This window comes from Pundamilia nyererei, unplaced genomic scaffold (genome assembly GCF_000239375.1).
Source record: "Pundamilia nyererei isolate P.nyererei 1_Seehausen unplaced genomic scaffold, PunNye1.0 scaffold00082, whole genome shotgun sequence".
NCBI classification, from domain to species: Eukaryota; Metazoa; Chordata; class Actinopteri; order Cichliformes; family Cichlidae; genus Pundamilia; species Pundamilia nyererei.
Genome location: NW_005187483.1, coordinates 1,346,260 through 1,363,643, shown reverse-complemented (window position 1 = coordinate 1,363,643; position 17,384 = coordinate 1,346,260). Strand labels below are relative to the sequence as shown.

General features: G+C 38.4%; 1 protein-coding gene across 1 annotated transcript; it reads right to left on the bottom strand.

The window, feature by feature from the left end:
• Positions 1-11,851: 11,851 nt before the first annotated feature.
• On the bottom strand, positions 11,852-13,751 carry LOC102192135 (granzyme A-like). The gene is made up of 5 exons (XM_005738277.1): positions 13,688-13,751; positions 13,349-13,490; positions 12,688-12,826; positions 12,130-12,399; positions 11,852-12,013 (listed from the first exon to the last, which is right to left on the bottom strand). The coding sequence occupies exons 1-5, from the start codon at positions 13,749-13,751 to the stop codon at positions 11,852-11,854; spliced, it is 777 nt and encodes a 258-aa protein (XP_005738334.1).
• Between the last annotated feature and the right edge of the window lie 3,633 nt (positions 13,752-17,384).

Here is a 17,384-nt window from a genome sequence, read left to right as displayed (position 1 = left end):
TGTGAAAATGATATTTGTTCGCTCATTTCTGCCTTAGATTTATATTTACATTCCTACCTCTGCAAGCATCCAGAGTCTCAGCAGCTTGTTTACATGAACAAGGGAGTCTTGTGGACAAAGTAGATAAGAATAAGCATGAAAGTACTTTTCCAAAAACTGACATCATCAAGGTAATCAGACACACATGAGGGCAATACAAAAGTAGGAGAGACTGAAGAGTTGCCTTTGGTATGTGTTTGTGCTACAAGCTCAGATTTACCATTTCAGCGGTAAATCTTGTAAGACCAACATATTTTTAATATATAAAACGAAACATATCAAATATAACCTTATTTCACTACACCTACAAGCATATGAAGCATTTCCTTTGCAAAATTTACAACTGTGAGAGAACTTTTGAATGAATGTTGAACGTGCTCGTGCACTGTCTAACTGATAAAAAGAAACAGGGGTGCGTCTAGTCTGAGCTATTTTTAGAGTGCTTGGGTAATTTAAAAGTCTCTCACAACACAAATGTAGGGAAAAAAAAAACAAAAAAACCCCATAATTATATGGTTCAGGACAAAGAAGACTAAAGCACATTGCGTAAAGAAAGACCAACTGTTTCACAGGCAGATTTGGCTGCAGTCACAATGCATTCATGTCAAAAGGACAAATGTTACACAAACTTATCTCGATAAGCAGAAAGTCGCTGGAGTTCATGCTTTATACTCAGCTTTTAAAAAAAAGAGAGAGTGTTAGTAATGATGACATTTTCAATTCAATCTCATCACTATAGTGACACCAGGTTACAGTGGTTACATATCATTTTTCCAGAAGCAAGCGAGTCTGATCACTCGCCATCTAAATTAGACAATGAAATCTCAGGCAAAGGTTCAATGTCGTGAGAGTTTTTATCTAAACCTAAACCAAACAAAAAAAGTTACAAATTATAGTAAGACGAAGTACAAAAGAGAAAAATATTAGACACATTAGTATGTGACAAGTTGCTGTGAGAGTGTGTTGAGTTTGAACGTATGAATCTTGCCTCACTTGAGTTGTTAGATAAAAACTATTTGTGGCATTGCTTTTTGAGATCACAATATCTGCAGCCCCATTAGGTTTTCCCCTGTCTTAAAATATGGCCTTTGTTTAGATTAAAACTACATACCTGTAAAGTTTTAGAACTAGATTTTGTAGTTTTTGTGGAACTTTGTTGACAAAATCTGCCCACAGACTGACAGAGCTGATGTAATCACAGACCTAGCCCTGGGTGGCTGTCAGGGTTGAGACAGTGCAGGGTAAAGACTGTGCATTGAGTGGAAGATTTATGTTGTCACATTCAGCTCTGTTGGGTAATGTCTAAAAATGTTCTTGGCCATACAGCATGTATGAAAATGATTATACATTATACAACCTCAGTATGCAAAGCCCTTTTTGTGGGAGTTACCACTACAGTAGGTGTCTCCTGCAGGATGGCATTTTTCTGTGATGACATAAATACACACAAAGGCCGACAAAATGAGAAAGATAACAGGGCCATCATGGCAGGTAAATACTGCTCAAAAACATTAAAGGAATTCCAACTGGGCTCCACCTTGAGTGTCAGTGGCTACAGGGCCCTGTAGAAGACATTGGCCACCTTCATGAAGTCTGTTTTCTGGTTATTTGGTCAGAGAAATTCTTAACAGTGGCCATTGGCATGTATCAATATGCCATCCTGGAGGAGCTGGACTACCTGTGCAACATCTGTAGGGTCCAGGTATTGCCTCACTCTACCAGTAGTGACACTGATCGTAGCCAAAAACAGTGAGAAAAGAGGAAGAGGGAAAAATGTCAGTGGCCTCCACCTGTAAAACTACTCCTGTCTTGGCATTGTCTCATTGTTGCCCCTCTAGTTCACCTGTTGTTAACTGATCACATCAATATCCCAGAAGTTTGAATGACTTAATACTATACTTTGATCAAAAAGCGCTATTTTTTTAAGCTGCATATAACTTATTTATGCACCAGATAATAAACCTTGATGAAGGGAGTCATAAAAATATCACAACTTAAACTGAATGAGGAACTGGTGTGTACAGAGGCCAGTGTCCTATTGGCTGACCTACTCTGGTAATCCTTTGCTCCATACTTGTTGGTCAGACCACATCCATCTTTGGAACTTTGCCATTTGAGCTCAATTTTCCATCTGCAAAATTCTTACTGCGCTTGTGTGAAATTAATGATCAGTAAGCAAATATCATATAGACCAGTGGTTCCCAAACTTTGTTTTACAAGAAAAATCTTTGCGCCCCCACCACCACCACCTAACACCCCCCACACAAACACAAACACATCCTCCAACCACAGACACCCATATTTTGTTTTAAAACTCCATTGCGGTTAATTTCACACCTCAAACATTCAGTAAACACAAATAAAAGTAAACTGCAATAAATTACAGGTAGTAATAAAATACACTACTAACTCTTTTACACTATGTCCACACCTACACGGGTATTTTTGAAGATATGCTTCACCATATTTTCTAGTCTTTGGCTTGGAAGGAAGTTGGCTTAGAAACATATTTGGCGATGCTTCATCTCCTGCTTTGCGTTTGTGTGGGAGCCCCGTCAAAACCTGTCCATTATGCTAGCAGTGTCCAAGCATTCTTTTTTTTTTTTTCTTTTTCTCATACAATGGCTCTGCGCCCCCTTGGGGGTGGGCCCCACACTTTGGGAACCTCTGATATAGACTATAATATAGACAGTGAGTTTAGTATGTCTGACGTTTGCATTCTAATGTGTTGCTTTCTCATTATAATTAGTTTTACAGATGGAAACACACAAGAACATGCGATTATAACAAAGTTAGTTTACATTTTGTGTTAGAACATTTTTTCTTTGGCAAAATTTGTAGCTTTTTTATGCCATATTATAGACGGACTTTAAATAACTTTTTACTGTTACTTAATTCTGGTACTTGTCAGCAGCTTCAGTGTTACATTGTGTTACACTTATATACAGGTGGCAAAAGTACAGGTATTCTGTACCTAAGTAGAATTACAGATTTGTGTTAAAATACTCTGGTAAAAGATAAAATACCGATTCAACTTATTTACTCATGTAAGAGTGAAAAAGTAAAGCCTCTGAAAATGTACTTAAAGCAAGAAAGTGAAACGTAGCTTTTTTTGAGGATGTTTCTATCAGCTATTTTTGGCAAAGTGAACTGAAAAACATGCTATATTAAAATAATAACATCATATAAATAATTTTAAAGTTATATTTGAGTAATTTTTAATTCTAGTTTATTTACCCTGTTATGTAGAACATGAGTTGATACAAATACAGAGAATCAAGAACATCAAAGCCACTGTGCACCACTACATTACTGGTAAATTTACCAAAATATGGAAAAATAACCTGTTTATACTGCACTAAATTTCATGCAACCTTTATATAACGCAAAGTTAGTACGCTTCAGTTTGTTTTGCAATATGTTTCACGATCTGAAAAATCAAACCTTCACATCACGTACAGATCCAATGTCTGATTTAAGAAAAAAATCAAAGCAACAGAACATCCTTTACATCTTTGTAGGAGGGCACAGGTTTTAAAACGGACTTTAGTCATCTTATCTTTGGGCCATTGCGTCAAAGCATATTTGTTTGCACTTTAACTCAGAGATAAAGATGCTGAATCACCTCCTGAGATATACGAGCTTCCAGTTTCAGTTATAAAACAAGGCTTCACTCTATGCCTGCAGTGTTGCGTCACAAGTGAGAAAAGGCAAGGCAAGGCTCCTCCAACTTGGACATGTACCCAACTCTAGGTAAACATTTACTCTGATTTTATGTGTGTGGATGTGTGTGTGTATGAGACAGAGAGAGACAGTGATAGGGAGGGCTATTTGAACATGACAAAGACTTGTGTAAACACTGACAAGATAAGTTTGTATGGGTGTGGCAAACTTTGATAGTTTCACCCGCATCGAGGTGGGCCTGTGAGCTTTTGTGGGTGCCCATGGAAACAGAGTAAACACAAAAGCAGGTGTCTGGTCAGTTTAATTCACTAAGAGCTCAAATAAAAGACATGATGGAATTTGATAGGTGTGGTATGTTTTCCCCCTTCACCTGTAAAGGAACAGGACTGATGCCAAGGTAAGTAGATTTTATCTCTTGTTTTTAATTTCTTACACAGACTTGCGTTTCAGGTAACGTTTTAGTCAACTGAAAAAAACAAAAAACCAAACGGATCAAATGAAATAATAATGACTGTGTTTTAACACAATACAGAGATTATATTTTGAACCTTAGTTTTGTGAATGTGTCCACATTCTTTAGCACACCCAGCACAAATAAAAATTGTTGAATGTGTACTGATAAGATATTGTAAACTAACTTAAGCCTAATAAACTAGATAACATGAAATAAAGTAAATAAAAATAATAGTTAAAAAATGTGGCCATAGTACTAATCCTTTCCTCTTGGAAAGATTATGCTTAAAATTTGCAGATAGTTTTAAAATCTATCTATAAGTAATTCCCTGCAAATTTTATGATGCTGCCAAGGGTGTAGATTTGGTTTTGGCATTGGTGGGGACGGATGATTCAACTGCCGAACCCTGCCCTGTTTCTTTTTTTTTTCCTTTATGTCTTTGCTTCTTGATAAAAAAAGGAGAAATTTACTTGCCTACATATGCTATTCTACATGCTTTTAAACCATTTAAAATTACAAGTCATAGTTTTAAATGTGAATTATATAATGTTAAATTAATATTAAACAAATGACTGACTAAAGTTTTTTTGGCTTTAGTTTACTTCAGCCATATTCCATATAAATCAGGTTTCATACAAAAATAAAAATAGCTTCAAATACAGTTATAACAATAAAAGAATATGACTTTAAGGACTTAACAACATTTAGTAATAATTACATAATGTTTTTAATACTTTCTTATATCCAGGTTCTTCCTTTTTGCTGCCATCCTCCTCTCCTCCTTGCAGGTCCTCGCAGCGCAGGCTTGCCGCTGCTAAAAGTAAACAGAGCTCCCTGAAAGGCACAGCCAATCACATTGGCCATATTTGTCACATGACGTAGGACTCCAGTAGAGAACGTAATTTAACTCTTTCTGCACCGCTGGGTGAATCAGTTGACAGATCATTTTTCCTTCTGCCAAATCAAGCAAAGAGAACCACCCACTGAAAGTAGCTTTTATCTCTACTCATGATCCCAGAATACACTCCACTTAGGAGCAAAATACAAGCCACCACAAAGGCGTTCAAAAGTGTCCTTGCGGGTATGAGACAAGGTTTGAACTAAGTTGGCTAAGTGCACACATCAAATGTTTTCTTCTGTGTACATCACTGTGTTGGCAATGTTACTGTTGACAAACATGTCCAGGCCTAGCCTTGGATGACAAAGGAAATTAGAAGTGACACAACTTTCAGACCTGGCAACCAAACCTTTTATAGCACAACTAGAGCCACCCCAAAAATAGCCATCAGAAAGGTATAGTGATCTTTAAAAAGAAGATCAAGGGGCTTTACTTGCCTTGGCAAATATTCAGTTTTATTTCTATAGCACTAAATCACAACAGTAGTTGCCTCAAGGTGCTTTACCTGTTGATGTAAAGACCCTACAGTAATAAAAAGAAAACTTCAACAATCAAAAAAACCTCTTTGAGAAGGCACTTGGCAACAGTGAGAAGGAAAAACTCCCTTTTAACAGGAAGAAGCCTCTGGCAGAACCAGGCTCAGAAAGGCCATCTGCTACGTCTGGTTGTGGGTGAGGGGAGGAAGATGGGATAACTCTGGCAGGGCAGGCAAAACATCACAATCACAAGACCAACAAGTGTTCAGCTGGTGGTGTGCTCACCTATTTGGTAAAGGTGAGAGAGTTAAAGGGCTTCACAGAAAGGAGCTAGCATCCTTGTGATAACTACAGCCACACCTTCACAGTGCTAGAGTATAATGTAAGGTGTGCGGTTAGAGCCGTCCCCCTCCTGCTTGGAGTGAGAGGATGGGTACTGAAAGAATGTGCAAATCAGCTTACTGAGGCCTTCAAAAAGACATGAAAACCAGAAACTCCTTGGCTGTGCACTGCTGTTTTTGGAGGAACTTTTCAGTTTTTCCTGTCCCAGCAGAGCTGCCAATATCATGAAAGAACGTGCAAACCCAGACATGACCTGTCAAAGCTGCTGCTCTCTGGAAGACAATTCATGCTCATGTAACGCGCGGCGGACACTAAAGTGGTCGCGCCAGAATGTCACGCTAAAAAGAAAGATTCTTTAAAATACAAGGGGGAGCAAGCAAGTCAGATACCACGGGCACAGAGAGGAAGCAGGTCTGATCAGAAACAGTTTATTACTAGGCCAGGGAGCACAAATAAAACACCCTTAAAATGTACATAATAAAATGTTTGCTCTCTACTAAAAACAATTCTAAAACCCGTAAAACTACCATTTTCTACATTCACTAACCCCCCCCCCCTTGCTATAATTAGGCCACATGTTCATTATGGGTCCATCAGCAGGCCAGGAATTCCTCCTTTATAGCAGAGTCCACGCCAGCCCCGTCTTCAGCAGACAAGAAAGAGCCACCCATCTTCTTGTCCTTCCGCTGGCCCATCACTTCCCAGCCCGGCTTGCGTTCTGCACCCGAATCCATGATGCGACCACCGCCACAGCTCCCCTTGCGTCGGTGTCCTGCAACATAACAAATAGGGGCCAGAACAATGGTCCCAGAAGCGGCCCTGGCTCATGGCCATGGTGACCCTCTCCCAATCCAGCTGCACCCAGTAAACAACAGTAGAGACCCTACTCACAAATGCAGGCAGAGGTAAACCTCTGCCCTGCTGCCAATCACACGCGTTGTCTCTTACTGTCACCGCATCACACTGGCCATCTCACATTAACCTTCCAGTCAGGGGCCTCTCTCTTTCAGTGCCCAGCTAGCCTGTTTTTAAAAGGTCTTTACACAGCTGATAGGCCACCTCTGGACACACCCCTGTCTCAGCAGGTGGTCCCTATCAGCTAATTTGTCCCATGTGCAGCCAGTCCACAGTGGATAAAAACCATGTCACATAAAACACTAAAAACCATGCAATAGAAACAGAATAAAACCATGCAAATAAAACACTCATAAATAAACACTAAAAATCTGAATAAAAACAATATACAAGATAAATACAAATTTCCACTGTGTGACACTCATAAACAGATTCAAGAACAGATTGTAACCCCAGCCCATTTTCACTCCTGAGGCATAATATACTGATGATTTGTCACATCCCGCTGCGTCCCTGAGGAACAACAAAGTGTGACCTTGTGCATTCTTATGCTACATGCCAGGTTATGGATAAATCCAGTAGAATGACACTCTCAGAGTAATAGACATTCCAGCCATGTATTCCAGCCCTAACCCTAACCATAACCTTTTCCCTAACGTTAACCACGACTTTAATGATGTTAGATAGTGTTTTCCAAAGCGATTTAAGTAAAATGAACGTACATGTGTCGATTCATTCCAAATGGTTGTCATGTGTCCTCATTTTTCTGATCTCCTAATATAGGGACGTATTGGGTGCCCAGAAGCGTAATATACCACCGATTTGTCACCTAGAATAAAATGTTTCGCTTTGGGAGTGAGAACGTGTTGCTCACCCAGAGCCTTGCGAAAACTGAACAATTCCAAAAGTTTAGTTTGATGGGGTGAGGATGGTCTAAAACTTTTGACCGGTAGTGTAAATGTTCCATATTGTATATGTACAATATATCCAAATGCAGTAGCTCAGCTGCTTCATTATACTGTTGTTTTTAACACTTGGTTTCACTTCAGCTGTTATAACTTTTCTCTTCTATTCAGCTAGCTGATTGACCAAAAGTAGTCTACAGACCAGTTGTACCACATATTTTTGGCACAGCCCCATCGGAAAACAGACACTCTCTGCAGGTAGAAGTCCATAGCTACCCACCAACTGCCAATATACTGCCAGTGTGCGATTCATATTTTGAACATTAGTTGTGTTGTTTTGCAGTGCATACACAACTCTACATCACTATTTTCATATGAATTCTTCTTAGTCACTTGCACTAAAGCCAGAGTGTATCCAAACAATGTTGATCATCTGTTGCTTTTGTTTGCTTGGCTTTTTGTTGTACATCTGTTTTTTTTACAGACTGTTTTCCTTTTCAGGAAACTGCAGCATACAGGAAACAACTGTGACTGGTGGCTGCAGGCACATGGTAAGGTGCTGATTGAAGGAGCACTTGATTTGCTTTTACTTTGCCCTTTAAGTAGTAGTATTGATCAAATCTTGCTAATTGTGGAAAATCCCAAATACTGACTAAATTTGATTTATTGTGCATTGCAGAAAAAGGTATTAATCTTGCCACAATAGTCAGTGTTGATCAAAAATAGCATTAATCAGTTTAACCACTTGTTCATATGTTTTTAAATGATTAGTTTTCTAGTTTCGTTTGCTAGGCTGAAGGCACACACTGCTCAAACCATATGGCAGAGAACACCATCTAGTGGTGTAGTATGGAAACTGAGAGTCAGTGTCACAGTGAGTGCAAGTTACCTGCATGTTTCATGTTATGAATCACTGTGATTAAACAGGCCACAAAAATTCAGAGCCCACGTGGTGTGACTGTCTCTGATCAAATTCTACCACCCTCACTCTCTCCTGCGCTCGCTCTCTCAGTTCAGTTCAGTTCAGTTCAGTTCAGTTCATTTTTATTTCAAACATTTCAAACATGTGCCTTCACAATCATTACAAAATATCATTCCATTATTTGTTTGAAAAGGAGTAGGCAGAAGTATTTACTTATTTGTCCCTACCCCCTCTTGACTACGTCCCTGGGTTAACTGGGAACCCACCTGCATATTGCTTGCAGTGTGGCGTCAGTCCGTATAAAGTTAAGCCGGTGTTCTGAGAAACCATCCTACCTACTCTGACAAATCGTCCTACCCGTATTATAATTTGACGGTGACTTGTGACTAAACCTAACCCTACCCCTAACCATAACCTTAAGAAGTATTCCGGATGGGTGAGCGAAAAAGAAGTTAATTCGGCATTGGTGTTGTGCGCAGAAACATTGGGTAGGATGTTTTTTGAGGTAGGATGGATTCCCAGAACACCAGCTTGTGATCGAGGTCTGGACAGTTGCCACCAGCACGAGTCATAGTTTGACTTGTGGGGTGTGAGCCTTCCAGTTTGGTGTGTGTGTGTGCGTGCGTGTATTTGTGATTTCTTTTATTAAAGCTAATACAGATTGAAGTTTTAGTTTTTATGATATGTAGCAAGCCTAACGCTCAGTGTCATTTTATTCTTTTAACGTGTAGTTCTGTGTTTTATTTCAGTGAACGGAAGACGTGCCGGTGGCCCTGGGACCTCAGGTGGTGGGTCGTTTTCACACTTTCCTTTGTACAGCACCGTGTGGGCTCTAGTGATTTTCTTTTTGTGTTTTTCTTTTGGGTCCACGGCTGCTGGTAAGTCCAAGTTCCATGATTGTTTTTAACTTTAGGACACTGTCAACAATGACGCTACATTTTGTTTTCTAATATTTTATTTATTTTAACTAAATAAAACTGTATTAATATTGGAGCCAACCTGCCTCGGTGTGCATCCTTGAATCTGCGGCCTCTTTTATCTATTTTTCTTACATATATATTTCCTGGGGGTGAAATTCCATTAGGTGGTGTTGTCGTTTTTATTAGTTGTTTTTTTTATCTAACCCTGCCGACCACTTGGTCACATTAGTTTCACCCTTGTTCCACCTTGCCTTGTCTTTTTTGTTTTTGAACGTCAGCCTGTGTCTGCTGTATATCCCGTGTCTGCTTTTGGGCCCACTGAATAAACACCCCAGCGTTCCCCACCGCAACAGGCTGTGCACATTTATCAGTCACGCTGTTTTCATATATTAAATTATTATTCACGGTTTTTACACCGTGAATAATAGTAATACTATATACCCTGATTAATAAATGTGGTCAGCCTATACATATGTGACCAACAAATGCATATAAAGGAACCTTTTCAATGACCATTAACCTTTGATCAGTGATTGTTGATCAAGGGTCATGGGAATTTGCATAATTATGATGAAGGAACTGACCTCTGTTACGGAATAAATATATATTCTTAGTGCTTAGTTTCTGATTATATTGTTTTATGTAGTTTAATAATAAAGGCCTCTATAAAGCAAGGCCAGCTGTGAGAGAGAACTAGGTCAGAGGGTGATAGGTCGTCTTAGCAACAGAAGCTTACGTTAGTGGAAGTTTAAAAAACAGGAAGTTTAGTGCAGAGCTGCAGAGGCATATTAATAAAATACAGGAAACCAGACAGAAAGAGCGAAACTAGTAACACAGAAGGAGTTGTTTTTATCAAAACTATGTGTGACGTGGAAAGGACCAAATTAACACCTATATGATACACATTTTGATTTCTAATGCTAGAGATTTTGCAACTGGCTTTTTGGGCTGTGCAGGTCTCTCTCTTCCGGAAGATGATTAAATAAAATTATAAATATTTTGACTGACTGAGTCATGTTCTCTCTATTCAGTAAAAGAATGACAAGAACCAAATTTAATAGTTGGTGCTGAAAACCTGGGATTCTTTTACGGCTGAGAAGACAAATTCAGCTTAAGGTGAAATCGTAAAATGAAGCGAACGGAGAGCCGGCTTGATAATACAAAGGTAAGCACAGCCTGTTAAATCAAAATGTGCAGATTGGATGAATTCTAAATTATCTGTTCGCTGAGTTGATGATCTTCACTGTTAAATTGGCTCAGTGGTGTTGAAACATTATAACAAGAGATTTTTGCTAAGAACTGCAGGTTGATGTTTAAGTCTGCTGCAAAGTTATTTTAAGTGTCTGTGAAAAGTCGTTTTCACGTGTTGCCGTGGAAGTATAATAAATTTTACAATAGGTCAGCTGACGTTGGACGCCACAGTTACGGTCTTAAAGTTACCAATTTGATCCTAGTAAGAGAGCGCGAAGGTCAACTTTGGCAAGCCACCCATTCCTGGACGGGGGAGTGGACCCGGTTAGACTGGTTGCCCGGTAGGTATCCCGCGGGATTCGGCCCCCGTTAATTACAAGTGGTCTATTGTTTGGCATGCAAAATTGCATGCTTTTTCTTTTCTTTTCTTTTAATTTAACACCTGTGGTCAAATGTATCATAATGAGTAAAAACTACGTGTGTTATTCAGGTAAAAAGAGGACCAGTTGAATCAAAATGAAACAGGATTTCTGGAGGTAAGAAATGATAATTGAAAGAGTGTTGGGGCATATACTGAGATTATGAACATAGTGCTGGCATGTCCTCTGAAAATGTGCACACTGAGTAAGTCATAGTCTAAGTCTCTATATAGAGACTTAGCATTTGTCTGTTGTGGTCTGCTCTGAGTGAGAGCTTAATCACATTTTTTTCTTTCTATGTTTTGCAAGTTAATATTCTCTGTGTTGACATTACATTAATTGTCTTATTTGTCTTTTCTTAGTCATTATAGTTATTTAATTTGAACACTAAAACCAAAGGACTGAAATATCAAGCTTTGATGGTAGAAGGTGTCAGAGTAAAAACAAAATGACACTTGGAAAGAGTTACAAACAATGAAAGATTTATTATAGAGTAGAATGTTTATAAAAAATATCCTATGAGGGGTTTTAAGCAGGGATAGATGGAATGAAAAATCAACAAAAAAAGAGCATGCTCAAAAAAATTCATCAAGCTAACAGAAACTGAAATATCAGAAAATAATATGAATATGAAATGATAAAATGGCTAATGGTCATGTAAGCAGTCTACATTAAAGGCATGGACATTTATTATCAAAGAAAAGATTTGCTTCTTGCTCAGCTTGTATGGATTGACACCTGTGGGTTCATAAGATTTCTAAAGATTGCATTGTTTTTTTGATCCACATGAGTTGTTTCTCTGAGAGAAACGAGTAGACTCCAGGTTTTTTAATGATACCACAACCTTCTCCGAAAGAAGTGACTCCAACCAGCACTCCATTGCACACGAGTGGTCCTCCTGAATCCCCCTGGCAAAAGAATAAATATATTAGTCTTTCTTTGACTAACTTACAGGTGTCACAATGTCAAAAGGGTGTTGAGTTGGATGGATATTTACTTCCTTACATACTTTCTATATACTTACTTGACAGGTATCAGCCTTTCTTTTACCATTTGAACCAGCACATATCATGTCACTGGTGATAACTGGGTTGTGGTTGTAATAATCACGAGAGTTGCATGTCCGTCTACCAACCACAGTCACATTGACAGACAGGAGAACATCTGATGTTTTCTTGTTTTCAGTTTTTCCCCATCCAGCAACCAGACACTTGCTTCCAGCTGGAGGGTCCTTGACAGTTTTGGCTAACTTGAGACATTTTACTGTCTTGGTTTGCTTTACTGGTTTCTTCAACTGAAAAAAATGTATATATAAAAAGGAAGATTACATATTGGTAATGACTACATTACATACAGAGAGCTGGCCTTGAATTTAGTATTTACTCTATATGCAGCACGTGCTAAAGTCTTGACACACCACTCATTTATTTGTATTTGCTTGGAAAATCCAAAACAGGCACAGTGATTTATTGAAATATGTCCATACATGCACAGAAATAAATCATATAAGATTGCAAACAAACTTGTTCACATTATTGCATCTCTCTTTCACTTGCTTTTGGACAATGAATTATCACTTTACCTTGAGCAACATGAGGTCATTGCCCTTGATTGCCTTGTAATAGTTAGGATGAGGAAAACGTTTATCAACCGTTTGGACCTGCTTAGAATCTTCTTCTTTTTTCCTGATTGAGTGTGCTCCCAGGGTCACCTTACTCATACTGTGGAAGAAAAAAAATATTAGTGAAATTTCACTTATATAAAAGGTTAATAGGTCAGATTAACCTTTTTTAATAAAACAAGTATCAAAATATCATAGTAAATGTGTGTTATTATATATATTTGGTTTATGGCTATTATAGAGACTGCATGGAGTTTTCCTCCAGCTGAATTTTAACAATATTAATGTTGCAGTTATGAAAATTTCAGAGTGCAATTTCTCTTTCAGTGACAGTGTTTACCACACATTTCTTGTTTGTAACATGATTATTCTGTTTTAAATAAACATTTAATCTTTTCTCATTTCTTGAATTATGACCAACATCAATATTTGCAGACAATGCAGACAAATCTACTTGTGTCTTACAGGCTTACAGGCCTGTCTATAAAAATCACATACAGTATGTTTGATGCCAATTTGATTGCTATATTTCTATCTATGGTAAGAAAATAAAGAATTTGTGATACGTATATATAGAACCATATACTTCTTTGTGTGTGTGTGTAAGTCCTCATGTTCCTACTTGGTGCAGTGGGCAGCTGTCAGGACCCATTGTGGATGGATTAACGTCCCTCCACAGAAAGATTTTTTGCTTTCCACATGGGCCATGAAAGGCAACGAGTGCGGCTTGACTTCTTTCCCTTCAATAATTTTGGACCCATGACCTAGAAAAAAGGAAATATCCATCACATAAAGTCAGCAGACGATGAAGCTGAAAACAGATTCATGTAACAAACATCCTTCACCAGCTGCTTTTGTAATGCTGAAAGATATCAATAATGTGACTATGCATTCTGCTTATTTAAATGCATGAGAAAATTATCTACAAGTAAATTAAAGTTCAATACAAATCATTAATCACCTGGCTGGATGATCAAGAGGAGCATGCATGGAATTAAAACACTGAAATTACTCAGGCAGAACATTTTGCATTTCGTCTCTCATAGATGCTGTATGCACTGAAACTGTGACGCTCAGCTTTATATAGAGAGCTGAAAGGATGTGGTCTGACAACTGAAATTAACAAGTCAGCAAAATAGACACCCAAACACTTGTGATTAAATATATCATTAACAATCTTACCCCATTCACCACCAACAAAAATAATAACTACAGCAACACGCATGTACACTTACCCACTTTTTGATCGTGAGAAATTTGACTAGGTGTATTTCTCATTAGTGATGGGTCAGCTGCGAACGAAATGGCTCTTAGAGCCGGGTCTTTGACGTGAACGACGCGAGCCGGCTCCTTATTGCGAGCCGTGGGTTTTTTTTTCTTTCTCTCGCCCTCTCTCCAGTGTTGCCAACTCCTCAGTAAGGAAAATCGCTATTGGTTGTCCTAAAAGTCGCTAAATGACATCATTGCCTAATTTGCATAATTGGTCATGCTAATCTAATTGTAACTTATGTTGTTGGAGAGAGAAATAACATCGTGGAAGAGACATAAAGTGAGTAAAAAACGTCCTAAATGCATTTAGAGTTTATTTAGAACTACAAGTTAAATTTCTTTTAGCAATTATTGTTTTTTTTTTAATGTCACAATTCCAACCCTGCTCCTTTACCCGGGCTTGGACCGGCAAAAGTGACCCGAAATAGGCACTCTGGTGGAGTTACTTTGTGTGTGTGTTTATAAGTAGTTTTAAACCTTGTGATCCACAAAAGAACATAAGAATAAAAGCACTGCCTCTCTCTCGCACTTTTTTCCGCTTCACTCAGCATGCGAGCCTTGTGCTTTACGCTGGGAAGAGGGGGGAGGGGCGGTAGTTACACTCAGTGTTGCCAACTTAGCGACTTTGTCGCTATATTTAGCGAGTTTTCAGACCCCCTTAGCGACTTTTTTTCCAAAAAGCGACTAGCAACAAATCTGGCGACTTTTTCTGGTGTTATTGGAGACTTATTTATGACAACTTTTTGACGTGAAAGCGCATATCGCTTTTACTCTCAACAAGCAGCGGGTGCTGCTGTGGGCACCTCGCCCGTGCCAAAGCGCTCACAGGCGGCCCCAGCTGCTATCAGGGCAGGAGATGTTCACCCCTATGCGTCCAAACTGCAAATGAATCGCGCATGAGCAAAGCCGCTGCTCCCGCACTGACTGTAACGCAGTCAGTTCTTCTTTTACTGTTATGTTGTTTTGTGGATCAAGTTTAAAACTACTTATAAACACACACACACAAAGTAACTCCACCAGAGTGCCTATTTCGGGTCACTTTTGCTGGATAAAGGAGCAGGGTTGGAATTGTGACATTACAAAAAACAATAATTGCTAAAAGAAATTTAATTCGTAGTTCTAAATAAATTCTAAATGCATTTAGGACGTTTTTTACTCACTTTATGTCTCTTCCACGATGTTATTTCTCTCTCCGACAAGGTAGGTTACAATTATATTAGCATGACCAATTATGCAAATTAGGCGATGACGTCATTTAGCGACTTCAAGCGACTTTTAGGACAACCAATAGCGATTTTTCTTACTGAGGAGTTGGCAACACTGGTTACACTCAGTAGCACAGGAACAGAGCAGGAGGGAGAGACAGAGAAAGAGCCAGGGATAACAAATTCACATTAGAAAGGTATAGCAATCATCCACAACTATTTTCAGTTGCAGATGATAAAGGATTCAGAAAGTTTATTCATGCAGGTCCATATGACAGAGAATATGCATCTTCTTTTTGTTTTCATATTATAATTTATATTTAATTGTGTTGTGGTTTGCAGTGTTTTGTGTTGTTTCACTTTAAATTTGTAAAAGGAAAAAGCTGAAAATTTAAATAGCTAAAAGTTGAAATGTGAATAGTTGATTTTTGTATTATATGATTTATTTATTACATTTTATGTTGAGTGAATAAATAAAAGCATATTTACGGTGGCCCCTACAGACAAAGCACATACAAACTTCAAATCACGTACAAACTCTGAAGCACGTACAAACTCCAAAACACGTAAAAACTCCAAAACACGTAAAAACTCCAAAACACGTAAAAACTCAGAAGCACATAAAAACTCAAAACACATACAAAAGACAACAGAAGTGCTCCAGGATGCTAGGCGCAGTGTTGAGCTTTTGTTACCTAGTGGCTACACAAGCCAGCAAGTACCAACGACCGGATTTGGTGTGTGGTAATAACAGGTAAATAAACTTTTTTTTTTTTAATTATTTGACTATATATGAATGCTTGTGTATAAAAACACAAACAATACACATATGCTTTCATGCTTTTAATTGTGTAATTTAGGTGATCTAGGTAGCTCTGTTTTGGAAGTTCAGTTCATCCTAGAAATGTGTTTTGGAGCTTGTATGTGCTTTTTGGAGTTTGTACGTGTTTTGTCTCTAGGGGCGACCGCATATATTTATATATAAACATATATAAATAAAACCACTTTTTTTACATTAGTAATTCCTTTTGTGCATAATTTTATATTATTGTTAATAATAAATTAATTAAAGCAACAAAACAACCTGAAGAGCCAGTTCGGAGCCGAAAGAGCCGGTTCTCTAAAAAGAGCCGGAAATCCCATTACTACTAGGCTGCGGGGGTCGGGGGTTCCTGCTGTAATCCATATCACTGCTGAGATTTTGTGGGCCATCATAATCTAACCACCAAAAACCTCTATTTGAATTCTTTATATCAATAAATCATGTCCACTTCCTTCTAATAAGCCCTTCTTATTGAAATTTTAAATTACAATGAGGATTTCTACAAACAAAAACATGGATGTGCCATGGGCTCCCCAATTTCTCCAAACACAACATCTCGGTGCTCTTCAGACCCAGCCACGCCTTCAGACAAAAATTGGTTCATCGAGGACAAAACTCCCCAACACAACTACTGCAAGGAGTGCTGACCTCTGAAAGAAGAATGTAAGAAGTCATCTATGTCCACTGTGAACAGAGGAGGTGGCTTACGACACCATCTGTCTGCCACCTGCAATGCTGTCATGAGATCCCTTCCCAGGTGTCTCAATTCCTACTCACATCATGGGTCAGGTGGCTCAATGGGTCACGTGATAGGGTGAAGTAAGGTGGCTTCAACACATTGTAATGGAAAAACTATCTTACACATAGTTGTTCATCCATAATTGATAATGGTGGGTGTGGTCCACTCAGGTTCCTCAAATTTTGGTATGCTTTCTGAGATCTGACCTTCCTGCTCTAATATCTGGCACTGCTATATTTCATCCTCTGACAGTAAATCTAACCTTACTTCTACAGTTCTCTGTAAAATTCATTCTCTCTGACTCACATATGGCACTTGGTAGTTAAAAACAGAATGATACTTTTGTTTTGAAAGTGTTCCAATTACTGTACGTTTCTTAAATCCTATGAAATTGAAGATAATAATTTAATATGGAAAAAACAATTAGATTTGTAAGAATAATGCATAATATCTGCAAAAAAGAACCTGGAACCTGCATTGCCTTTCATTTTAAAAAGAACATCCATGTTGTCTAACAGCACCGTGGAAACAAATCATAATAGTAATAATTGTAGCATTTGTATGCCAGTATGTTCCATGCTCCTCGTTTCCTAGTGTTTAATTCTGTGTTTCCCTGTTTGGG

Coding starts and splice junctions, on each gene's coding strand:
- LOC102192135 (XM_005738277.1), bottom strand. CDS start 13,751: ATGTTCTGCCTGAGTAATTTCAGTGTTTTAATTCCATGCATGCTCCTC. Junction 12,827..13,348: donor ACAGCTGCCCACTGCACCAA/GTAGGAACATGA, acceptor TTTCTTCCACAG/TATGAGTAAGGTGACCCTGG. Junction 12,400..12,687: donor ATGACCTCATGTTGCTCAAG/GTAAAGTGATAA, acceptor CATTTTTTTCAG/TTGAAGAAACCAGTAAAGCA.